At 39.8% G+C, this 23000-nt stretch overlaps 2 protein-coding genes across 4 annotated transcripts; one reads left to right on the top strand and one right to left on the bottom strand.

Moving 5' to 3' along the window:
* Positions 1-1131: 1131 nt before the first annotated feature.
* EIF2AK2 (eukaryotic translation initiation factor 2 alpha kinase 2) lies at positions 1132-16605 on the top strand. 2 transcript variants are annotated; one of them, XM_026051233.1, is made up of 14 exons: positions 1132-1169; positions 2456-2572; positions 4095-4209; positions 5328-5434; positions 6366-6450; positions 6780-6814; positions 6971-7108; positions 9243-9362; positions 10458-10565; positions 12271-12463; positions 13222-13347; positions 13874-13972; positions 15489-15551; positions 15651-16605. In XM_026051233.1, exons 2-14 carry the CDS (start codon positions 2469-2471, stop codon positions 15768-15770), a joined length of 1413 nt encoding a protein of 470 aa, XP_025907018.1. In that variant the 5' UTR covers positions 1132-1169; positions 2456-2468; the 3' UTR covers positions 15771-16605. The 2 variants fall into 2 exon arrangements, with proteins under 2 accessions (XP_025907018.1, XP_025907019.1); XM_026051234.1 differs by lacking the exon at positions 1132-1169 and adding an exon at positions 1751-1767.
* An 833-nt stretch (positions 16606-17438) lies between these two features.
* GPATCH11 (G-patch domain containing 11) lies at positions 17439-22917 on the bottom strand. 2 transcript variants are annotated; one of them, XM_026051226.1, is made up of 8 exons: positions 22715-22917; positions 22109-22335; positions 21315-21356; positions 21102-21222; positions 20259-20349; positions 19773-19877; positions 19048-19129; positions 17439-18053 (listed from the first exon to the last, which is right to left on the bottom strand). In XM_026051226.1, exons 1-8 carry the CDS (start codon positions 22759-22761, stop codon positions 17998-18000), a joined length of 771 nt encoding a protein of 256 aa, XP_025907011.1. In that variant the 5' UTR covers positions 22762-22917; the 3' UTR covers positions 17439-17997. The 2 variants fall into 2 exon arrangements, with proteins under 2 accessions (XP_025907011.1, XP_025907012.1); XM_026051227.1 differs by lacking the exons at positions 19048-19129; positions 19773-19877.
* Positions 22918-23000: the final 83 nt, after the last annotated feature.

Genomic DNA, 23000 nt, shown 5'->3' with positions numbered 1-23000 from the left:
CTTTTGTGTACTTGCTGCTGTGTCAGAATTATCATTTTACACAAAGTGAAGTTTAACAGCAGGTTCGATTAGTCATCTATCATTCTTGCATTAACTGGATAAATACAGTACCTGTTTCCATCTCCACCCAGCATATTTTATTGATTGTTATTGCCTTGCTAATACTAGTTAGATACTAGCATTAAAGTCAAATGTAACTTGCAGCACAGGAGGAAACTGTTTACATGTTACCAGAGATGCTAGAAGTTCACTACAAGCTGCTTACAATTTTGAAAACATCCCAGGGGGAGTAGAATCACCTTTACTGTTTGTATTTTAACAGCTCCTAGTGTGATTTTTAAGGAAATATTCTACAAATAATTTCCAGAATGGACCATCACYATCCCCAAGAGGAATTTGGAACACAGTTTATGCTGGAGATGAAGGAGTATGGGGGGTGGCCAGGCCACCCATTTTCAAAGCTGGTGAATGTTTCCTGGCGCCCACTAGTTTATTGGAAAAGGCAYAGCGTAGTTGTACAGGAAAGTACTATAAGGTGTATATATAAATACTTGTAAAATTCCCTGCAAGGTCTTTCAATTTTGWATAGTTTTTGCCATGCTGAATTTGTATGAACCCTGTGGTTAGGAAATAAGGCAATAAGGCCACTTCCATCAGCACTGCAGCATGTAAYATCTGTGGTGCTTTCTTACACTTTCAAAAATACACACTGCTTTTTCATTGTTCTTTCTGTGTCATTTTTGGAGACCATAAAAGTTTCACAGACTCATGTTTTCTTTCCCACCTCCTCAGTTGTCTGGTTCCTACTGCTACCCCTACTGCTGCAAGGGGTGCAGGCAGTGAAGTCCAGGCTGTCTGGATTGACTAAACCCATGCAGCTCCAAGAAACGGCAAAATGTTWGTTACACAACTGATCTGCAAATTTCCGAGGCTCAGCATGGCAATCTTGGTGTGATTTCTGAAAAGCAAAAAGTTGGTTTTGCTAAATGCATGCTTAGCAATGCAAAAGAGATAATGAAGCACCATGTAGAGATGATGATGGATTTATTAATTAATTTATTTTTTTAACCATAGTGCAACTTCATTTGGAATATTTTGATCTCGTTGATCATGTCATTTAAAAAAAAAAAATCCCAGCAACTGCAGAACTGGAAAGATTTCCAAGAAAGGTAAGGTAATAAAGGTAAATAAGAGCTGAAGGGAGAATGTATGGAGAGAGATTGCAGTAAAATGAGAAGCAATGGGGTGCAATCAACTGATGGGAGAATGGCATTCTCTTCTCTCAAACTAAAAGGTTAACTAAAAGATTAGTAAGTAAGCTCACAATTAAAAGCACATAAAAGGCAGTACAGCTTTTAAAGGTGCCACAGTGCCGGTGGCAAAACACTTCTTTGGGAAGCTGCTGAAGTTAAGAGCATGAGGTTGCTGATTCAGAGCTCCCACATGAAGTGCGGGAAAAAATGAATGAAATATCAGGAAATGAAATATCGGGAGACACCGAGGCCTGTCCAGGGGTGCGGAATCGGCCGGCGCCGAGGCTGCTTTTGGGGTTCACCCTCCGTGCCGGGGTGCGGAGCAGCGCTGCCCGCCCCGCGCCCCGGCCTCGCCCCGCGCCCCGGCCTCGCCTCGCGCCCCGGCGCTTTCGCTTTCGGTTCCGGCCGCGGGCAGCGGGAAACGAAACCGGGGCGGCGGCTGCGTCGCGCTGCGCTGCTGCTGCCGCCGCTGCCGCTGCTGCCGCCGCTGCTGCTGCTCGCGGGGCTGCCGCAGGTAACGGCGGGGGCTCCCGGCGGCGCCGCGGGCTGCGGCGGACGGGACGGGACGGGACGGGACGGGGCGGCCGCGCTCGGGGGCAGCGCTCGGGCCGCGGCGGGCGCCCCACTGCACGGGCACTTCCCGTATTCCCTGGAACCTTCCTTGGAATAGTTGCCCCGACGGGAGATCGGAAATGCTCTCCCTTGCAGCCCTTGCTGCTTCCCCCCCCCGCCATGTTATTAGGTGCTTTTAACCTCCCTACCGCCAAGTTAAGAATTCCTGCTATTAAATTGCTTGGTGCTTTTTAGTGGAGTGCGTTATCTTCTGCTTGCCTGAGTTGTTACTCTTGCCGTGGGTTTATCTTTGTGTGTTCCYGGGGGCCTGGCAATAATCACATTTTTAAAGGATGTGCCAAAATGTCTCCTGGACTCCTCTGGAAGACCTCCTTTTGGTTCTGTCAGGAGAAGCATTACTGATTTTTTTTTTCCCCTCCTGACATAGTCATCAATTCAGCTTTTTCTTGCGACATCCTCATTAATGACTAGTTTCACTTCTAAAATATGTAATTAAAATGGGTTAATAGGTTTTGAAAAACAGTTGCGAATCAACTGCTTTGGCTAGAACCCCTATAGAACCCTCCTTCCCTCCTTGCCTCCTTCCTTTTTTTTTTCTTTTTTCTTTTTTCTTTTTTTTCCCCCTTCAGAGATTGTGCCAAGATGGACCGAGACAGCATGGCCAAGATCAACCATTATTGTCAGAAGAATAAATTTATCCTGAAATATATTGATGTCAGCATGACCGGCCCTTCTCATTATCCTGAGTAAGTTCGGAAAGYCGATGAATCTGGGGACACTTAGTGCAGAGCACAGAGCACCTACAGCTTGAGACCAGTAGCTTTTTAGGACCCATGGAAAGTGCTGTACTGTTACAARTGTGTCGTGGGGAATCTCGGGAGGGCTGGGGATTATAGCAAGTATTTGAGTTTATGATGCATGCTAAATTAAATGCTTTTTATTATTCAGTTTTACAAGGGTGTTTACAGGAGTTACTTTTGATTTCTGATAATCCTAAATGTTTGCATGAGGGTTGGGTGCATTATGGGCAATCTTTGAACATTTGTTGAAGAAGGGTCTTTTTCCTTAAACCTCATGCTAATAGTCAGGATGTCTCTCTGCAAGTGCAGTCTTCCACACTGCCGGTTGGCACTGCCCATGCTAGGCTATTACTAGACCTAAACATTCACAGTATTCAAGCTCTAGTTCCGAAAACTGCYTGGCTTTGGGGGACCAATATTTCATTAAAGGGGAGGGAAACTTGAAGAGCACAGTTTTATCAGAGAGTAAGGCTGAGATAATGAAAATAAGTGAACTCTTGAAATCATTCCACTCTTCATGAGACAGATTCTTCCACAGAGAAGCTCATGCTGTTCTGCCTAAACTGCTGCTTGGTGTGGAATCTTTCTTATTTAGCTAATCAATTAATTAGGTTAATTAATTAGCTTCAGTAACTTTATGCTGACCTGCAAAGTGAAGAACAGGTAAGTGCTGAGATCATAGTGAAACAGTCACTTCTACCTGATGTGAGTCTGTGCTGCTGCCAAAAGCAGAAACCAGTCGCCCTCCTCTCCTCTGTTAACCAGTTTCCTGGTCTGGCTTACGGTGTAGCTGCATGAACAGTTGTGCAAGGGAAATAGTTGAGGTTGAGAAGCAGTGGCTGTATGTGCTGATTTTGTAGTTCTTGGGGTTTTGTTTTTTGTTTTTTGAGAATGGATAAAAAGGGACTGCCTTCAACTTTTTGTCACATGAAGTCTCACACGTTTTTTTGGCACCTACTAAATACTGCATGTAACAGTATATCAAAGGTGTGAGTAATGCCTCTTCTATATCCCTGAAACTTAAGCTAGATCATCCTTTCCCTCCATATAGTTTTGTAGCACTGAGATAAATCCTGGTGTTAGAATTTCACAGGTCTGCGTTTAATAGTGCTAACTTGATACACTCTTTAGTGATTTCACTTAAGCAGTTTGGTATCTAATAGCAATGTGGGTKAGAAGAAGAAAAGAATATAGATTTATGATTAGGGAGAAAGCATAATTATTTAGATTTTTTTGATTATGATAATCAGAAGCTGATATAATAACTCACATGAATGTTCAAACACCTTCATGATTAATCTATAGTGTGTGTGTATACATATAGTGTATGTGTATACATATAGTGTATACATATAGTATACATGTAGTGTGTGTGTGTGTGTATATATATATATAAGATCAAATAAATTGTATGGGACGTGTAAGTATGTTTCTGTAATTCTATGTTTGTATAATTTCTTCATTACAGATTTACAGTTGCAGTTAAAATAAATGAGGAAGTATATGGCAAAGGCACTGGTAAATCTAAGAAGGAAGCAAGAGCAATAGCAGCAAAAAARGCATGGGAAATGATAGAAGGAAAGGTGAGTAAAGTGCAAGATTTTTTTTATAAAGGTTGAAGGTGAATCACTAAAAGTAGAGAGCAAAGTAWTATTGCCCTGCTGCCAGAAGGGGAGTCTGCGAAGTATTTAGAATTTATTACACTCCTGAGTTAACAATCCAGATTTTAAGAGTTCCCACACTGATCACCCTGGTGGTACTTGTTTATCTTGTTTATGTTATTTTTTTTTTTTTTAACAGACTTAGGGTCAGATTGGCAGTTGTCCTGGTTCCATGTACCAAAGCCTAGAGATGTCTCATTTTTCACTGGTCATGTTCAGCTAGCAATGGGAACATTTGCTTTTAGTAACCATCTATTACCCTAAGTTTTAATAGCTCTCAGATTCTGCTGCTGCAGAAGTCAGTATAAGMTGCGTGTAAGTGGAAAACTTCTCCCTGTGGCAGGGCCTTGTTTTTCCCTTCCTTGGGGGTAAGTTAGGTAAATGCTTTTGGCYGGTTAACAACTTCCATGGAGAGCCTCAATCTTCCTCGCTCCCCTTGAGCCCAAGGCACTGGGGCCTAGAGGGACTGGGGTTTAGAGGGACTGGACATGGCTGGACCCATCTCTGAACAGAGAGATCAGAATCTGTGGTAGCTGTGGGCCTGGCTCTGGCAGAACTGGATTTACCAACAGTCTCTCGACTGTAGGTCYGGCTGCCTTAAAGAGCCGAGTTCACAAAAAGCAGGATTTATTCAAATGCCATATTTACTAAGCAGGTTTCCAATGTCAGTCAGAAAATTCTCTGCTACACGTGGGGTTCTTCGCTAGCTCTAATGCCCAAATGTGCAATAATCACTAACCCAAGAAGATGGGAGAGGTTCCTCATCCTCAAACAATCTCCTCAGGCAGTGTCATGACCGAGGGGAGAKCTCCCCATTGAAGACCCGCTGCTTCCAAGGAGAACCTAGCTCCAACTTGGAAAGTCCTGGGTTAATTTTAGACCCTAGTCCAATCGGGATGTGGTCCACATGTTCCTCCTTCTGCAACACGTGCTGTTTGTGATTAGATGAACAGTAGGTGCAAGACAGTCGAAGTGCACCCGTTTTGTAGTGAACTGTACCTGTCTCGCACAGTCCTTGACTGGATTTTCCTCTTCTGCAGGACAAAGGAGCTGAGGGGCAGCTGCAACAAAGGGATTTGTCTGAAATCAGTTCCACGACTTCGACATCTAGTAATTCCCATGACATGTCAAATCTGTCTGACTCCGAGTAAGTTGTATTCATCGATAGTGTAATACTGACAACATTTATTTACTTATTTAGAGAATCATGAGAATCATGTGATTGAGTTTTAACCAAAATTGCTCATTGTTTCTTTATTGCAGGATGAAGAGGTTCAAGGTTGTATTTCTYTAAATTCAGAGGAAAATTCATTATGATTGTGCAGGTCTTTCTGACCTGAATCTTTACAATTTAGCTTATAATGGTTTTAGAGTTTTCTGATGTAATTATAGTTTGCTACAAATAATTTTTTTCARAAGCATTTCTATTGGGACATAAACAAAATGTTACTCTATTCAGCAGCTTTATTTAATTCCTTTTTTAGCACTCCTTTTCCTATTGTGGTATTCCTGTGAACTGAATATAATTTAATTTCTGTACTCATCTGTGTTCTACATTCTGATTTCTTTTTTTTTTTTTTTCTCCTTTCACTCTGTGTAAATCTTCATTCCTACTGGAGGGAAAATTTGCCTACTTTGAGGAAATTCATGTGTCTAATGTTTCATTTGTGATTTGGGAACCTTAGATCAGACCGTTTGTGCCTAACAGCGACTTAGGCAGCGCTGTTTCTCCTCTGTTCTTTATCTTCCTTGTGCCATGGTAAAGCAGCAATGCCAGAGAAGGCTGTACTGCAATGAACCTCTGAACTTCCTCTTCTTAACTGAAGGATGAAATCTTTCTCAGATTTCATTGTAAAATAGTGCTGTTTTATTAGCTCTTTGGGATTAAGTTTGGTAGTTTAAATTAGTTGTGAATATTCAAGTTTTTGTGTGTGTGTGTGTGTGTGTGTGTGTGTGTGTGATTTCCTTAAAAATTACACCCTGTTAATACTTCCTTTTGCATAGTAGCAAACATGCTAGTTCTTGCTTGGGAATGTGTTATTTCCACCTAAAACCAGTCTGTTATTTTTCTGCTGTAGTGGCATTTGTTTTAAAGACTCCGATGCAAGCGTTGAAGAAGAAGTGCAAAACATGGCGATGTCTGAACAGCCTCTGCCTTGTCAGGTACAGTGCCAAAGTGGTCTTACTCATGGCTACATTTAAACCCTGAACAGAGCAAGCTTGTGGTCAAAGTGTTGCAGCAGTTTGTACCTTATGCACTGGAGTCATCACTAGAAAACATGTGTGGAGTTGTCCCTCCCCAGATATTCAGTAGTTTATTATGGTGAACCACTAATTGTTTCTTTGTGTGCTGTAGAGCCAGTTTTACGTACTGTTAGCCTTTTAAACTAATTTTATTTGGTGAAAATATTCTACATATTTTAGTTTTATATTGTAGTTATATGTGGAAATAGTCTACATATCTAAGTGTTTGTTCCTCTTTTTTTGTGTAGAAAAATGCTCGATGTTCTGCTCAGAAACCCCCAGGGTATGTGTTTATTTCTTGATAGTTGTTTTCCATAAATGATCTTTTAAACCACTTTAGTGTTTTCTGTATTTAACGTGAAAATAAATAGTATGCGTTTCTCTTGTCACATATTATAAAAACAATTCATACTAATTTTTTCTTTTATCTCTGTTAAAGAAAAATTTGTTTTCTAGCACCTATGTTTGATAATGCAGTAAACAGGCAAGTAATGACATCAGATTCGGAAGAAAGTTTGTCAGGTTTTCATATAAATGGAAATGAGTGGGATAAAGATACATACCCTGTGGATGAAAGGTGAGAAAGCATTTTTAATGTGAATCAAAGAATCTTTTACTAAGATTTGTTCGGCAGTTACCATTTGTAGTGGGAAAATACTGCTGTAAAAGTAACTTTCAAAGAAAATTGATACTTGATTTTTTTTAACATACTGTAGCAACTGATATGCAGTGATATTTGATACTTAAAACCACAAGTCATTTGTGTAAAGATATAAAAATAATTACCCTGCAGCCTGTCATGGCAAGTTCATATACTGCAATGTAACAGGTAGCAAGTTCTACTGACATAGTGAATGAAGGACCACAGATAGCCCTTAATATTAGTAGGAAATTTCCTGGATACATTGGCTTGTGGCAGCCTTCCATCAGTGTCCTTCGTGTTTCATCAAACTGTCTTTGACATAGCAAACTTTGCTCAAATAAAATACCTACTATCTGAAATAAGGGAGAAAGAATATTTTTGTTTCATACATGGAAGGTGGGAAAAATTCTACGATCCAGAAATCTTCCAGGAGATCTGTACTAAAGTCTGGAATAGCTTGTGATCAGTTTGATGGCAAGTCTGCTGRCCTTTGTCTGGATTATAACAAAAAAGGAAAATAAAGGGACCAGTGGGAATCTGTAGTTTTCYTAAAAATACATCAGGTAAATGTTGCATTATCTTACAGATTAATTCTGCTATTCTAAATAAGGARGAATATTTAGAATACTAAATAATGAGAGTTTTACTAAAGCCTGTTTAAATGAATSATACTGAGGTTGCCTGGAGAGCATTTAGTGAAGCAGGAGCTATGAGCTCTTTGGCCTTAAATGCTGAAGAAAAATTATAATTGATGTGTGAATGTTTTTCACAAGTAGTGGTTTTTTTTCTTTTTATTAGAGTGACTTTATATGACTTTAAACATGAGTGTGTATTTTGCATGTTCAAGAGRCAAGTTAAAACATTCTTCTATTTTAAATAAAGGAATAGTTTCYTCATTTATTAAAGCAATACAGAGTAATGAATGAAGCAGCTTTATTCTTGTTGTCATATAAAAGAAATCTCATGAAACTTCATCTATGTATGCATAAAACTGAAATTTGGAGAKCTGAGATCCTGTTTGGTGGGAAAAAAAAGTTGATGGATAGCATGGATGCAAACATCTTCTTCTTGATACATGAGTTTGAAATAGACTGAGAAACAACTTGAGAATTGTCATGTTAGTGGCAAGGACGTTCCTCAAGGTAAAAGTCCTTTCAAAGTTACTGTGAAAGATGCTCAGACTTAATTCGCAGAAACATCTTCGTAGTGATGCTCTTTCATGCCCCCATAACTAAGATAAATGTATGATCATTGTGGACATCATCCTTTGTTGAGGAGGGCAACGAAGATGGTTAAGGGACTGGAACATCTCTCATATGAGGAGAGACTGAGTTGGACCTCTTTTCTCTGGAGAAGAGAAGGCTGAGAGGGGATCTGATTAATGTGTATAAATACATGAAGGGGGAACATAGAGAGGAAGGGGCCAAGCTCTTCTCAGTGGTGGCCAGTGACAGGACAAGGGGCAGTGGATACAAGTTGAAACACAGGCAGTTCCATCTCCATGTGAGGAAGAACTTCTTCACTGTGAGGGTGACASAGCCCTGGCACAGGCTGCCCAGGGAGGCTGTGGAGYCTCCTTCTCTGGAGGCCTTCCAAACCCACCTGGATGCTGCCCTGTGCCCCGTGCTCTGGGTGTCCCTGCTGGAGCAGGGGGTTGGACTAGGTGATCTGTAGAGGTCCCTTCCAACCTCAGCCATTCTGTGATCCYGGTGAAGTCTATTTTGCCTGGCATAGAACTAGACTTAATCCAAGAATTTGAATGAGTTTCTTATCCATGGGTGGTAGGTACTCAGATGGAATCTATCTCAGTTTGCCTATTTTCCTTTCTGATTTCAGGTGAGAGCTGTAACTGTACATAATAGGGTTATTTTCTCTTGTTGTTATTTTTAAATTTATTTCTTAACATTTATTTGTGTATTTATTTTTTATTTTATTTGTGTCATATCTGCATAAGTGAGTGAGCCTTGTAGAATGGCATTTCAGCAAGTGGATTACACTTTGCAGAATTGTTCTTGTATCTCCTAAGTTTAACAAAAAAGACACTTAAGTTACTTTTTTATTTTTAAAGGTTTCTTAAAGATTTTGAAAATATAGTGGCTATTGGTGAAGGTGGTTTTGGAAACGTCTTCAAAGCAACAGCAARGACTGATGGAAAAACCTATGCAGTCAAACGGGTCCAAGTCACAAGGTAAGTACTGTATATCTACTTGTATTATTTATTTCAGGACTTCTTTTTTAATAATTTAATTATTTTGTCTCATTAATAATTCTTGTACTGTGTAAATAATTTCCACTATTAGTTGACCATTTTTCTGATTAAACTCAGTTTTCTTTATTTCTAAGTGAAACTGAAAATAGCATGCAACACTGCAATTTTTTTTATGCTGTGAAATAAATTTGGGTGCAGTTGTAAGAAAATGAATTCAGTTTTATTTCCTGTGAACAAAGTTGCAAAGTTGTACAGAATTTTTATTATTTATGGTTATTATATGCTTGAGGAAAACTTGCTGATTTATAAAACATTGAAAGCAGCAATGCTGCCATGGCAGGTTGCATTGTCTGAAAATATACTTATTATTGCAATATGACTGTAACTAAATGGAAAAAAAAGAGAAAATAATACATTTTTTGTGTATGTAGTTGAAACATGCTTCTTATATGACCTGTGTTGTCTTTATTTTGGACCCAGTGTTACTTGTCCTATATAAAACCCAACACAGAATCACTATCTTGAAATACATTACTAGATAGTAGTTATAGAAAATTACTTTAAATCATTTGTCAGCAGCAAAAAAAAAAAAATTCTTTTAATCTATACAGGAAATTCCAAGCTGTGCCTTTAAAATCATAATATGTTACATACGGAGAAAATTGTCTCTAACTGTCTAGCTGTTCTTCTTCCTCCCAATTTTTGTCTCCTCACAATGATACATTRTTTTAATTTGTGTTACAATCCTGAGAACTATACTAAAAACCATTGTACTGTTTCTTCAGATACAGATACTGTCAGCTTTTTCTTCTGGCTCTCTTGAGTGGGACTTTAATTTCTCATGAGGTTAAAATATKTCAGCATCTGGAATAACTGAGCAGATGATAAGAAAACATAGTTTTTAATTACCTTTTTTTTTTTTTCCAAATTAATATAAAACTGTGGAGCTTACAACTGCTCCATGATAGCATGTCTCTCATTGAATTTAGAATTTAATTTTTGTATGAAAATGACATTTGTTTGACCTTTGGACCATTGACTTTTTTTTTTTCCTTTTCCTTTCCTTCTGCGTAGGAATGTAATGCGTGAAGTCCAAGAACTTGCAGGACTSGAGCATGAAAACATCGTGCGCTATTACTGTAGCTGGAGAGGGGAGGACCGTGTTAAAAACCCGGACTCAAGGTAATGACAAGGCAGCTCTGCAGGAGGAAACAGCAGCTCCCAGATTGCAATCACAAACCTTTTTTTTTTTGCTCTAATAAAGTCTGGGTGTAAAGTTGAAGGCTGATGATTGCTTATAAATCTTTCTACGAAGAGCAAGGTGCWCGCATGCTTACTGTTAGAAGTAAAGTCTTGGTGCTCTTCAGCAGCAGTACAGTAATATCTCCTCCTCTTGGTGTGTTACATAACTTTGTCTCTCTTCTGTCTTAGTATGGAGAACTTAGTGACTCTGTGTAAGCCTCTGTGTAAGCCTGTGTAAACTCTGTGAGCCTAAGGTTGCAGAACTCAAACTGTGAGGCTAGAAGCAGCAGCAGAAATTAAAAAAAAAAAAAAAAAAAATCTGTCAGCTGGCTGCCACCATCTTCCTTCCAAAATTGTCTGCTTTTTTGAAAGTGGTGGTCATCTGGCAGCTCTCATAAATTTAATTATTTCTCCAAATTAGCATTTTATCCATGGTGTCTGATACAGCATTGTTTTTGCTGTAGAGCACAGAATACAGAATGAAATGTTCTTTCAATTAGAGGTAGTTTTTCAACACTAGGACTTCCAGCAAGACAATAGTGAGAAGTTTATTGGTAAATATGAACATTACCCAAGTTTCTACTGTAATCTGTCTTTGTCACTAGCAGTAGATTAATACTCTTCAGGTAGGTTATCACCCTTACCTAAAATATTAATGGATTAAAAATTAGACTTAATATTCAGTGTGCTCAAAAAAAAAAAAAAAAAAAAAAAGAGGAATAACATGATAGGGAGAAGAGTCATTTTCAAAAGCAACTGTTAATATAGCAGTATTGACAGTTAATATAACAGTATTAATGGAGGAGTCTCAGTATTATGTATTTGATTTTGAACAGTTATTGGAGGAAAAAAAAAAAAAAAAAGAAACAGAGAAAACCTTCAAAGCTGAGGTCCCAAACTGAAATTCCACTTAACTGCCCTGACCTCAGGGCTGCAGAATAATACCATGCCTTAGAAAACCCTGTTCCAAGGCACTGAGGTTGCGTTGACTTTTCCTGTTTGCACTGTGCTACATGCTCAGTGTTGCGCTGTCCTGCCCCTCTCCATCTCTGCCCTCAGCCTGTCCTATGCCCGCATGGGGAGGGAGCCCTTCTGGAAAGCATGAGGCTGTCGGCGCGGTGAATATATTTAATTTAGGTTTCAGCTTTCACAATTGCTGCTCTAACTCCCAGTCTGATGTAAAATACGGCTGCCACACTCCCTTCTCCGAGGGAAGAACGTGAGAGGAACGTGGCTGTGGGTATGTGGGGCAGCAGAGGAACAGCCTGCTGGTGCGCTGAGCAGTGCGGAAAACTGGAGTGGTTCCCGGTGGGCAAGTGGGAGCCAAGGCCTGTGCTGTTTCTGGCTGCACGGGGCATGGCTCTGGGTAGGAGGGCAGCAGAATTTGGCCACTCGGAACATTTTCAGTGCAGGTTAAGTCTTCCAAGGGTAAGCAGGAATAGAGATTCTATAGTTTGCAGTTTTACTTATTTAGATCTAGTGCAAATTGATCTGGGCCTTGCACTTGTTCTCAGGAACTCCACAAATAGTAACAATTAAAATAAAAAAGAAGAAAGAAAGGAGCCGGAGAATCATAGATGCAGTAGCAGCCTGAGAGGAATTGTATTTTGCTGTTTTAATGTAGTTATGTGATTTGCTTTTGCAGGCAGAAGGCCCYCCTAAAATGTGAATGTCTTTTTATCCAAATGGAATTTTGTGAACAAGGGACATTGGAAAACTGGGTCGAAAATAATCRAGAAAAACAGAACTATCAGCAGATGGCACAAGACAAATTTTTGCAGATAGTGAAAGGAGTAGGATACATTCATTCTAAAGGGTTAATTCATCGAGACCTCAAGGTAAGTAGAATAGGTTATTTTTTTTTAATGGAAAAATCTAAGTGGGACTTGCTTGTAATTCAGACAATATTACGTTCTTGTAGTCTTTGCTTATTCTAAGATGTGCCTTAGTGTGCCCCTTCTGATGCCATCAGTAATATTTTTTTTCAGCAAACAGTTTTAATTCTGAAATCAGAGAGCGAACAATAGGATCTCAGAATGCACTAGCAGGGGGTACAAGACTGCCTATGGGAGAAAGTAATAGCAACTTAATTTAGTAATAAAATTATATACAACATTTTTCTTATAGTAACAGTGACATTTAATCAGCCTGCTTACCAATCTTATTTAAAAATAATAATAAAAAAGTCTTGAAGATTGAAATTGGGAAGTTTGCTCTTCTTGTATTATGAAGGGGTAATACACGCTGCATTTTATAAGTACATATTCTGGTTGTTGTCGTACACGTGTACACATACGTATGTGTATGTTGCCTTTTTACTTTTTAAAAACTGTAATATTCTATGCAAAATATGTCTGAAGAGTGAGAAAACGTGACCTGAGCTAGTGAAAAATGCTATGGCTGCTGTGGTGTGTGCCATTTTAAATTGGATTTGTGTGTTTGAATACATAAATGAATGTTCTTTTATTCCCTTTCCCCCGCATTTATTTCTTCGTGCTTTATAACTGACTTTATAAGGAGCATTTTTGTGGTGCTTATGAGTGACAATAAATTCCAGACATATGACTTTTTTTTAATTTCTTCCTCCTCCCCATAGCCTCAAAATATATTTATATCAAGTGAAGATAAAATAAAAATAGGTGATTTTGGACTTGTGACTTCCGAGTCCTACAAACCTCTGACAGAAAACCGAGGAACAAAATCCTACATGGCACCGGAACAGGTAATTGTGTAGACAAGGTTTTAAAAGGCCTTTAATCTATTGTTACAAGGCTATGGGTTATGCACAGTCCTGATACTGAAACTAAACCAGGCCTAAAGTTGCCCGGTTTAACTGTTGTAAATTACCAGCTTTGGAGATTTTGTGTAAGTAACGCTCTTGTAGAAACAGGGCATCTCCCATGAGTTCAATTGGAGTTGAAGAAATTCAGGACTTGTGCTTATTGTGAGTGCCTGTGTTTCCTTCCCAGAAAGATATTGACCTGTCTTATGCTATAGGTTAATAGAAGTGTCTATTGTAGGGTTTCCGTGTAACACAGTGTGTAACGCAAAGTATTTAACAGGTCTTTGGCACAGAGGATTAAGGACTAATTTGAAGATCAAGTGTTAGTTCCAGGCCTGTAGCATTAGGTAAATTCTCTACTGATTTCAAAATAATCAAGGTGCTATCAAGCTGGATTTGATGGAAATAAATGCATAAGAATGCATTACAACTTATGCCTATGTTTTTCTTCTTGCAATCTTTGTAGTTTGGAAACACATATGGAAAGGAAGTAGATATTTATGCACTGGGATTAATATGGTTTGAAATTGCTTCCGCATTGGCTAGTCATCACGAGAAAAGTATAGTAAGTAATCTTTATTATTATTTTTTAAAGACAAAAGTGTCTGGCTTTCCCTTGCTGCTTGTGTCTCATGCTGCGTAGATGCTGGTGGGAAGCTCTATCTCAAGGACTGTCCCTGCTGATTTGCACTTCCCCCTGTGCAAGGACTGTAGGTCTATCACACTTCAGTTAAAATAGAGCAACTCTGGTAAAGAAATACTGTTTTTATTTTATTTTACTTCTGAGATACAAACAAATTAAGGCTTAAGTGTTTAGTCATGTGTTTGTATCTCTGGGAAACCTAGCAAACAGCTACAAATTACTAACTATTAAAAAAATCTCAAGTTTCTGAAAAATCCTTTTGTTTGATCAGAACACTGGAAAAGATTTGTCTATTTTTAGGAAACAAATCCTTAAGAAAGGGAGAGGAGACTAGTCTCTGCCTAGTCTTTTCACTGCAGAGTGAAGCAAGAACAAAATTTCCTTCCAGCCAAGACATTTGCAGCTTTCCAAAATGGAAACAAAAGCAAATCCAGTATGAGTGTTGGAATATTAATTGCATTAACTAGAAAAGATGGTACTTGAAAAAGAGATCAAAGAAATCAAATTAAAAGATACCCTTCAAAAATTTGTTTTGACCTTTTGCATAGTACTTTGCACATCAGTAATACAACAACCTACATATTTGTAGGGGGGAAGCTGAGTGTCTTCCTACCTAGGCTTATTATTTTGTAAGATATGCGTCTTGCAAATACACAGGGGTGTTGGACCTAGGAGCTCTTTGACCACATCAGTTTGGCCCTTTGCCGGGCCAAACTGCTTCCCAAAGTGGCGGTTGGGCTTTCAGAGCCACCCTTGCTCTGCTTGGCTACCTTGTAGTATTTTCTAAGGCATCTTGTTGCTGCTCACAGCTGCCTGTGCTGATGTGTCCCCAGTTGCACGGTGATTCAAGTTAAAAGGACAAGATCAATTTTTTTTTTTTTTTTTTTTTTTGGGGGTTTAGCTTCCTTAAAGCCAAGTATAGAAGTCCTGTGGCTGTATGGAAATGGGGAAGTCATGTGGATGGAAAGTCCTAGGATGCTCTTCAGCTGCTCAAAACAACAGCTTTACTCCGAGCCTAAAATCCCTTGTTGGCCAGCCCTGCTGAAGGACCATCGTGCCAAAGCAGGGCTGGCAATCCGAGTTCAGTAGCTGGTGCATTGATGGCTGTCAGCAGGCAGCATCMGAAGCCTTCATCATTTGGTGATGGAGAAGAAAAAAGCTTGCAGATCATGGGAGCTGTTGTTTTACTGGACACTCATTATACAAGTTGGCTAAACCAGCCAAGTGGCATCCAAAAATCTAGCTAATGAGTCAGGCCCCGTAGTGTTCAGGAGCAGAATCGTCTCTTCCCTCAGACACACATTACAGTAGTTACCAGCTGAGTGGGTCATGGGGGTTTGTTTGGTTACCCAGAATTTTCCTAATTACTTCAGTAAATTATGTAGATCAGAATCTAGGGTGCAGTGAAAACATAGTGAAAGTGTTATTTGATTTTCAGATTTGGAAAGATGTTAAAGAAGGCAACTTCCCCATGGACTTCACGCGAAAATTTTTAGCAGAGGTATAGTATTTTAACCAATTCCTTCAATTGATTTATTTACTCAAAAATAATCATCTATGCTGGTTTCTTTTTCTTATAACGTAATTTCTTTTTCTGCAGGCGGCCATGATGAAAAAGATGCTTTCAAAAGACCCCAAAAAAAGACCTCCCGCATCTGGGATACTCGCATTTGTTAAYGCCATCGTTCAAGACAATCCGCATAAAGCTCATACTCACTAAATGTCAATCTGAGAGACTTCTAGACTTGATGGATCTAACTATTTTGAAATTGTTGAAACATTGTGTAAGAAGCAACAGCAAGACTTGACTCTGTTTGGTGCCTAGTCCTCCTGCTGTCTGTCCTCATAGGCTGAGGAGCTTAGTGACTCAACAGTCCTATCACCATTCACTCCAATCAGCTGCAAAGCAGGGCGTTCCCCCAACGTCCTCMTGTAGATATTATGGGGTTTTTTTCATTTTTTTTTCAGCTGGTGCAACCAACTATGCATGAGATGAACTATGTTACTTAGTATGAACCTTGCCCGTGGCTTCTAGAAGATCAAGTTAATGTAGTGCTGATTTGTGRCAATTGCCTCTATGCCTGCTCTTAGACATGCTGTATCTACTTGTGAGTTGAGGTCATCTGTTGCTTTCTGTGAAAGTGCTGTCTTTGGGCATGGGAATCAAAATATTTGGATTATTTCGTGGTGATGTTATTACTACAGCTACCACAATGTTCCCTTTCAGACCACAGGAGGTAACATGCTGAACTGAAAGGAAAAACTTTTTAAAAACAAACCAAAACTAGAAAGATGTTCACGCTCTTAAAGTAAGTCTCCAACTTACTTTAATGGACAGCGTGTTCTCGGTGACCCTGCTTCAACAGCAGGGCAGGATTGGATGATCTCCAGCAGTTGCTTCCAACCTCAACCATTCCGGGATTCGGTGGAACGCTCCTTCAGAATTTAGTTGTTAAACAACCACTTTCAGAAATCTACTTGAAAAATAACTGAACTTCTGAATAGTTTTTTCTAAATGGAACACTTAGGTACTCTAAACTACAGAAATTCTTTCTAGATTTTTCTCCGTAATAAGTATTTAAAATCTTTCTCTCAAGAAAGCACCTCAAAAAGAGCACCTAAACTATAGGTATTGTTAGTTTTTATCCTTGTAATACCAAAGCATGTGCAACATGTTTTTAACAAGTGTTCTAAACACCTTGATTGATCTTCTCTCATTCCCACAAAATGTAACAACGAAGTTTGTTTCTTATCCTTTAGTTGCAGACTCTCACAGCGTTCTGAGTTGTAAGAACTTGGGGTCGGGAGAAGTAGGGGGGAAAAAAGAAAAATYAGCCCTTCAAATACTTATCTGAGCTGCGTTTTTTTTTTTTCCCCCCAAACTATTTCTAGCTGTACACTCCACCTGAATTCATAAAAGGCAAATGATCAGAGATTTCTAAGCAGGACAAATAGGTAATGGGTGTAAGAACTTAACTTACTGAATGATTTTCAAAATTAAAAATGGATGTTTGGTTAAAAGGAATAATGCATTCTTTTTTTCTTCACAACTCCATACAGCACACTGCGGGACTACGTCCTCTTTCCTTGCACCTCAACATTAGGGAGAGATAATACCTTGATACAGGCAAAACACCACTTGGTGGACTTCCTTCTGCACTTCCAAACTCTAGAAACTACTAGTTTCAGGTGTTTTTTTCTTTTTTTTTTTTTTTTTTTTTGAACAGCTCAGGATCAGAATACCTATGAACTCACATTACTCCTTACTGCTAGATCATACTAAACTTTGTGCACCACTGAGATATTTATTCTGTAGTGATCTACATAATTCCATACTCTATTAGTGAGTGTTTACAGGAGCTGCTGCCATTCTATAAGAAAAATAACAAAAATAGTAAAATATTTATTTAACATACCCCAAGAGTCTACAACATGCCACTGCTAGATCCAGGAGAATATCAGTTCTAATATCACTGTAATATTTCACAAACTTTTTTCATCAGCTCTAACAGGATAAGAAAAAGAAACTCACTGCATAAATGTACAGCTATTTTTGTAAAGATATATTTAAAAACAAACACACACTTGTTTTAACTAGTTAACTGTTTAAAGTATGGTAAGCTATCCCCTCATTTAAACCTGTGTTCTATTATTAGCTGATCTTGCTCCAGCCAGAGCAAGCAAAGACTGCTGAAAGTCTTACTTGCCTCTAAATTACAATAGTGGAAATAGATTTTTTTTAAAACTCTGATTGAATTGTTAATCAAGCCAAAAATACATAAATGCTTCAGAAATGTACAGTTTAAGCAGTTGTCAACATTCTTCTGCTGCAACTTTGTAGGAGTTCTTCTGAGTCTGGCAGAGCATTGTATCTTCTTTAAAAAGAAAAAAAAAAAGTTTATGAACTATATACATGTTCGTCTAGGATTCTTTTCTTGAGGAAAACTTTAGTCGTGGTCTGCAGCACTGTCTCCAGGGCAGTTTGAAGATAAATCTTCAGCATCTACAAGATAAGCAGAGAAAAGTCAATGATTCCAACTAAGAGGGGACCTTAAAAAGATTCTCAGAAGTTACTTGTAGATTCTGTAGAAACAGATTATCTAAAATTCATGAAGGTTTGCAAATTTGACACTAGGGTTACTTGTATTATGAATTCCAAAATATATTTTAAAACAAGGAAAACAAATGAGTTTAATTCCACCCTCTTTGCTGCAATGAGAAAAGAGAGAGTGTTCTAGCATTTTCAGAAATATCTGTAAGCTTTCACAGATTTTATTGTATGGGTTTTAGTAACTGATTTTTTTCTTCAAAACCAAACAAATCTGAACACTAATTCAAATAGATGCTACTATTTGTATTTTGTGCACGCTGACGACTCAGACCTGTCTTAAAACCGTACTAGCCTACCAAGCTTGGTGCAGAAGCAGCAACCAGGAAAGAAAATTTCGGCACATTTTAAAGACTGCCATAAAAGCAGCAGCAATATATACCATGGGTACATATACTAGGTTGCGTCTGTATATATACACACAAACATCAGTACTCTTATGCATTGATATAGTTATGAGGTCTTAACAGAGGAGAGCTTTCCTCTCTCTCTTGCAGCACATGCTGGGCTGGATAAGTGCCCACAACGCATGACCTTCTCCTAAGCCAGCTAACAGAACAGAAAAGGGCCCTTCAGGTAGCACAGGCCCAGGGGAAGGATATTTTTGTAGGAAAACATCTCTGACAAAGTCAAAGGTATCCAGTACCAACCATCTGCATTAAGGTAAAGGAAATAYGGTTAAAGAAATTGGAATAGACTCCATGGGCTGCTCTCCGATTCTGGACCTCAGAAAAGGGCAAGTGACTGAACAGAACAAATCAGAACAAGAGAGATGTGCAGGGATCATGTCTATAGCACTGTCCTCAGTGAAAGCACAACAAGGTAAAGATTAAGTGTATATATATCATACTACCTGAGTTTAGACACACAACCAAAATATTACTCTCACCTTCGTAGGTTATGCCACACCAAATGCAGTAAAAATGTTCTTTTCTTAAGTAGGCAGTCAGGAGCTGTAACTTTTCTGATACCTAGAAGTATTTATAAAAACAGAGTGATCAGGTGCTTATGATATAGTGTTATGAACTACTGGCTTTACTGAAGTGCCCTGTTTTCCCCAGCAGGAGGTTAAAGTCCCACACGACTTATGCTTAGTAAGGCATAAGATCCCCAAACTGTAGCCAAGATAATAGGAATCCCAAACTTAGGTGCTTTATTTCACATACATGTTAATTTTGGTGGATTTTTTCTCCTCTGCCAATCAAAACACAAAAATGAACAACGTGGTGTGATCTAGGTCCCAGAAAAAGTTTATTTCTGGTATTCAGATTACCACTGAAACAATTTCAGAAATCTAGTTAATTTTCTTTTCTTAAAAAAACCTCTAAAAGAGCTTCTAAAATCCTGTCCAAGACATGAGGCATCCAAAATTAAAATCTGAAAGCAAATAATTTGGCATTCATCAAATAAATGATTTTGCAAAATCTTGTCTAAGACATGAAAGTGTTTAGAATTTCATCTCTAGAGAACATTTTTTTTTCAAAGTACTCTTTTCAAAGTTCAAAACAGATCACCAATAACAAAGTGTTTTAATGTTTTGCATTCCATAGAATTGTTGTAGAAATATTTGCTGCAAGAATGCAGAGAGGCCACTCTAATTCTAGCAGCACTTACACTGAGGTCTGAACTTGTGCATTCATCTTCTTTCTCTTCTTCCTCCTTTTGCTCTTCCTCTTCAGGTTGTGTCCAATACCAGATCTCCTTGGGAACATCAATATCCTTAATAATGAAAGATTTAAAGAAAATTAGCTCCTCTGTAGGTTATCCTAAAATATACTRGATAAAAATCAATTTCTAGGTGAGACAGTAGGCTTTAAAATTTTCTTACAAATTATATTCAAGAACTATCAAAGCTGTAGTAGAAAACTACATACAGCAGTTCCCAGGAAGGATTATTAACTTTTGACAAATGTAGATGCCGACTACTATTAATTTTTATTCCACTGATGTTCAGTATGTGTAAGGAATATACACAGGAACATGATCTCACACCAAGGCTGTGCAGTGACCTTTTCTAGACCTGCTGTTATCAGCTGAAGATATTTTACCCGAAGTTCTTTTAGCAAGAAACTCCAGCCCACAGAAACATATCTGTCCCACCTTTTGCATATCCAACTGCTGGCAGGCCCTCTGGCTTCTTCGGAGGTCCCCTTCCATTTTACGTTCCTCTTGTTTGGTTTTGAATCTTGTTCTGTTAAGAAAAATTAACTGGCCAAAATGAGCAAACAGATAAAAACTGAGATGAGCTACAAAGCTTTTTGAAAATAGAAAATCTGTTAACATCTCAGCCATACAATCCCCTCAGATTACTGGAATCAGGCCAGAGAAGACAATTCTAAGCCTCTTCCAACATTGTTTCTGTAGGAATATGCATATATTTCTTGAGAACGATGCTGTTAAGTTACACTTCCAGGATAAACCTTTTGATCACACTACATCCTCTGAATGCTGTTTCTCCACCAGATTTATGCAAGATATGAAAAAATGGTAATGAATCATCTGCAAAAAACAGGTCCTTCCCAAGGTTTTTCTTCACCACACATAAACAAGCACATCAGGGGAAGAAAAACATACTAAAAAAATTGTTCTGATTTTTAATTAGTTCTAAACGAAAAACACTGAGGCAATACAGTACTGATGGGGTTCTCTTCTCAAAAAGCTAATCTGATTCTCAGATTTGAAAAGCTGCAAATGCTTTCTTCCAGAAAAAAGGTAATTTATATTGCTTGCATTGCTAACAAAAATACATTAATATTGCACTGTTCATCTGCTGTTGCTTTAGAACTGAGAAGCAATTACAAATTTTGAAACAATATATGTTTCAAATSCTTCCCTAAGGCAAAGCATTCTGAGCTAGTAACACACTGGAAGAATAACCAAGCCTAAAGCCTATGAAAAATGTCCCTATAGCCTCTGCTTGAAGCGTTAATTACGTCACTTTACCTGAACTGATCTGCAGCCTGTTCATTTGCTTTCTTTTTCATATGGAGTTTTTGTCTGTAGCTTTCTAGTTTTTCTTCAGCTTTTCGCTTTTTGAATTCGTCATGACCAAGTCCACTCCTGCCTGCGTGTGTTCAAAATATGAATGCGAGCAGTTGAGAAGCTCTAGTAATAAGTAAAATAAGTAAGTCAAGTAAATTAGGAAGTATCACACACCTGTTTTTATGTTCAGAGGAATAGGTTCAACGATGCCTTCTCCTGTGCAGAACAAAATATGCAATTTAAGAAACCAGGTAACCAGGTCTCTTCCAAACCACCATGCAACATATTCAAGTAGGCAAGTGGCTTTTATTATTACACTTTTGAGACTTCTTGAAGTTTCCTTGTTTGGAAATTGAAAAATAATCCTGCATCGATATATGCTTTGGGTATCAGAAAGAACCCAGCTGAACTGCAAATCCTATTTCATTGTTTGTTTGATGGCTACGTGCTGTTTACAGGATGGTACCAAACTGGCACTGATTTGACAGGTATAATACACCCKTGAGCAACAGCACCTCGCTATGTTCTTGTGTAGCACTGCTCTTTCTAGAGTCTCATGACTTGACAAACCTCAAGACTATAAAGAATCTTTCTGGGTCAGTTTATTTGCTGTTTATCTGCCAGCAATGGCCTACCAAGCATTGATGTTTTGTTCTGACCGATTTTAAAACGCTTTCTGCCGCGGCTTGGCAGCAGCAGCCCGGTGTGCACCGTCCTCTTCAGAAGCCATCTGTAAGTTTAAGTGTGCGTGTGAGGTGAGGGGGACCTTTTCGGAGCCCTGCAAGGCTGGCAAAACAAATTCCTGCTGCTGTTTCTGTAACACCGTGCAGCCATGGGAATGCCCCTTGGCCGGCAGGAGGTGCTGCTGCCGGCCTCCCTCGGCAGGTTCCTCCCCAGCCATCCTTATCCCAGGTCTCACTGCGCCGGCTCCGTATCCGGGCGCACCCGTGGCCGCCGYGGGGACTCACCGCTTTTGCCGAGGGCCTGGCCGCTCTTGTAGCCCATCTTCTGCAGCAGCGCGAAGCCCCTGTTCTCGTTGCCCAGCGCGCTCCTCAGCACCGCCTCGCGCCGCTCGTGCTCCTCTTCTTTCACGCTCTTCTGCTTGTTCTTCTCGTTGGCTTCTTTCTGCTTCTCCTCCTTCTGAATGGCCTCCCTCACCCGCCGCACCATGGGCAAGCCGGGCCTGACGTCCTGCCTGAGGACAGACACCCCCAGGGAGCGTTAACCCTTAGGGATGGACAACCCCTCGGGATGGGCACACCAGGGAGCATTAACTCTTCAGGATGGACACCCCCTTGGGATGGCCARCCCCAGGGAGCATTAACCCCTCGGGATGGGCACCCCCAGGGAGCATTAACCCCAGGGATCGCCAGCCCCAGGGAGCATTAACCCCTCGGGATGGGCACCCCCAGGGAGCATTAACCCCAGGGATCGCCAGCCCCAGGGAGCATTAACCCCTCGGGATGGGCACCCCCAGGGAGCACTAACCCCAGGGATCGCCAGCCCCAGGGAGCATTAACCCCTCGTGCTTCCCAGCTTGCACAAGAGGCAGAAACCCACCGACGCTGACTTACTGGATGAATGCATCGGACATGTAATCCTCCTCCTCGTCTTCCCCCATGCTGAACACGCATGCCCTTTTCCGCACCCTCGGGCTTATAAACACTGCAATTAAATAATTACAAATTAAGAGAAAAAAAGTCCCAAAGGGTTAAGAATAGACGCAGGCGCCCTGGAGTTCAGCGCGGTTTCTGCTTCCGCGATGCGCCAGAGCCGCCGGCCGCGGCGGGCGCCATTTGTGCCCTCCCCCGGCCGCCCCGGCCCCCAGCGCGGTCCGTGCCGCGGGCCGGGGCGCTGCGG

The sequence above is a fragment of the Nothoprocta perdicaria genome, unplaced genomic scaffold, assembly GCF_003342845.1.
Source record: "Nothoprocta perdicaria isolate Ctin4 unplaced genomic scaffold, notPer1 scaffold_73, whole genome shotgun sequence".
Classification (NCBI taxonomy): domain Eukaryota; kingdom Metazoa; phylum Chordata; class Aves; order Tinamiformes; family Tinamidae; genus Nothoprocta; species Nothoprocta perdicaria.
Note: the sequence above shows the minus strand (reverse complement) of the source record. Positions and strands in the feature narration are given on the sequence as shown.

Coding starts and splice junctions, on each gene's coding strand:
- GPATCH11 (XM_026051226.1), bottom strand. CDS start 22,761: ATGGGGGAAGACGAGGAGGAGGATTACATGTCCGATGCATTCATCCA. Junction 22,336..22,714: donor ATGTCCGATGCATTCATCCA/GTAAGTCAGCGT, acceptor GTCTGTCCTCAG/GCAGGACGTCAGGCCCGGCT. Junction 18,054..19,047: donor GTGTGGCATAACCTACGAAG/GTGAGAGTAATA, acceptor CTTATCTTGTAG/ATGCTGAAGATTTATCTTCA.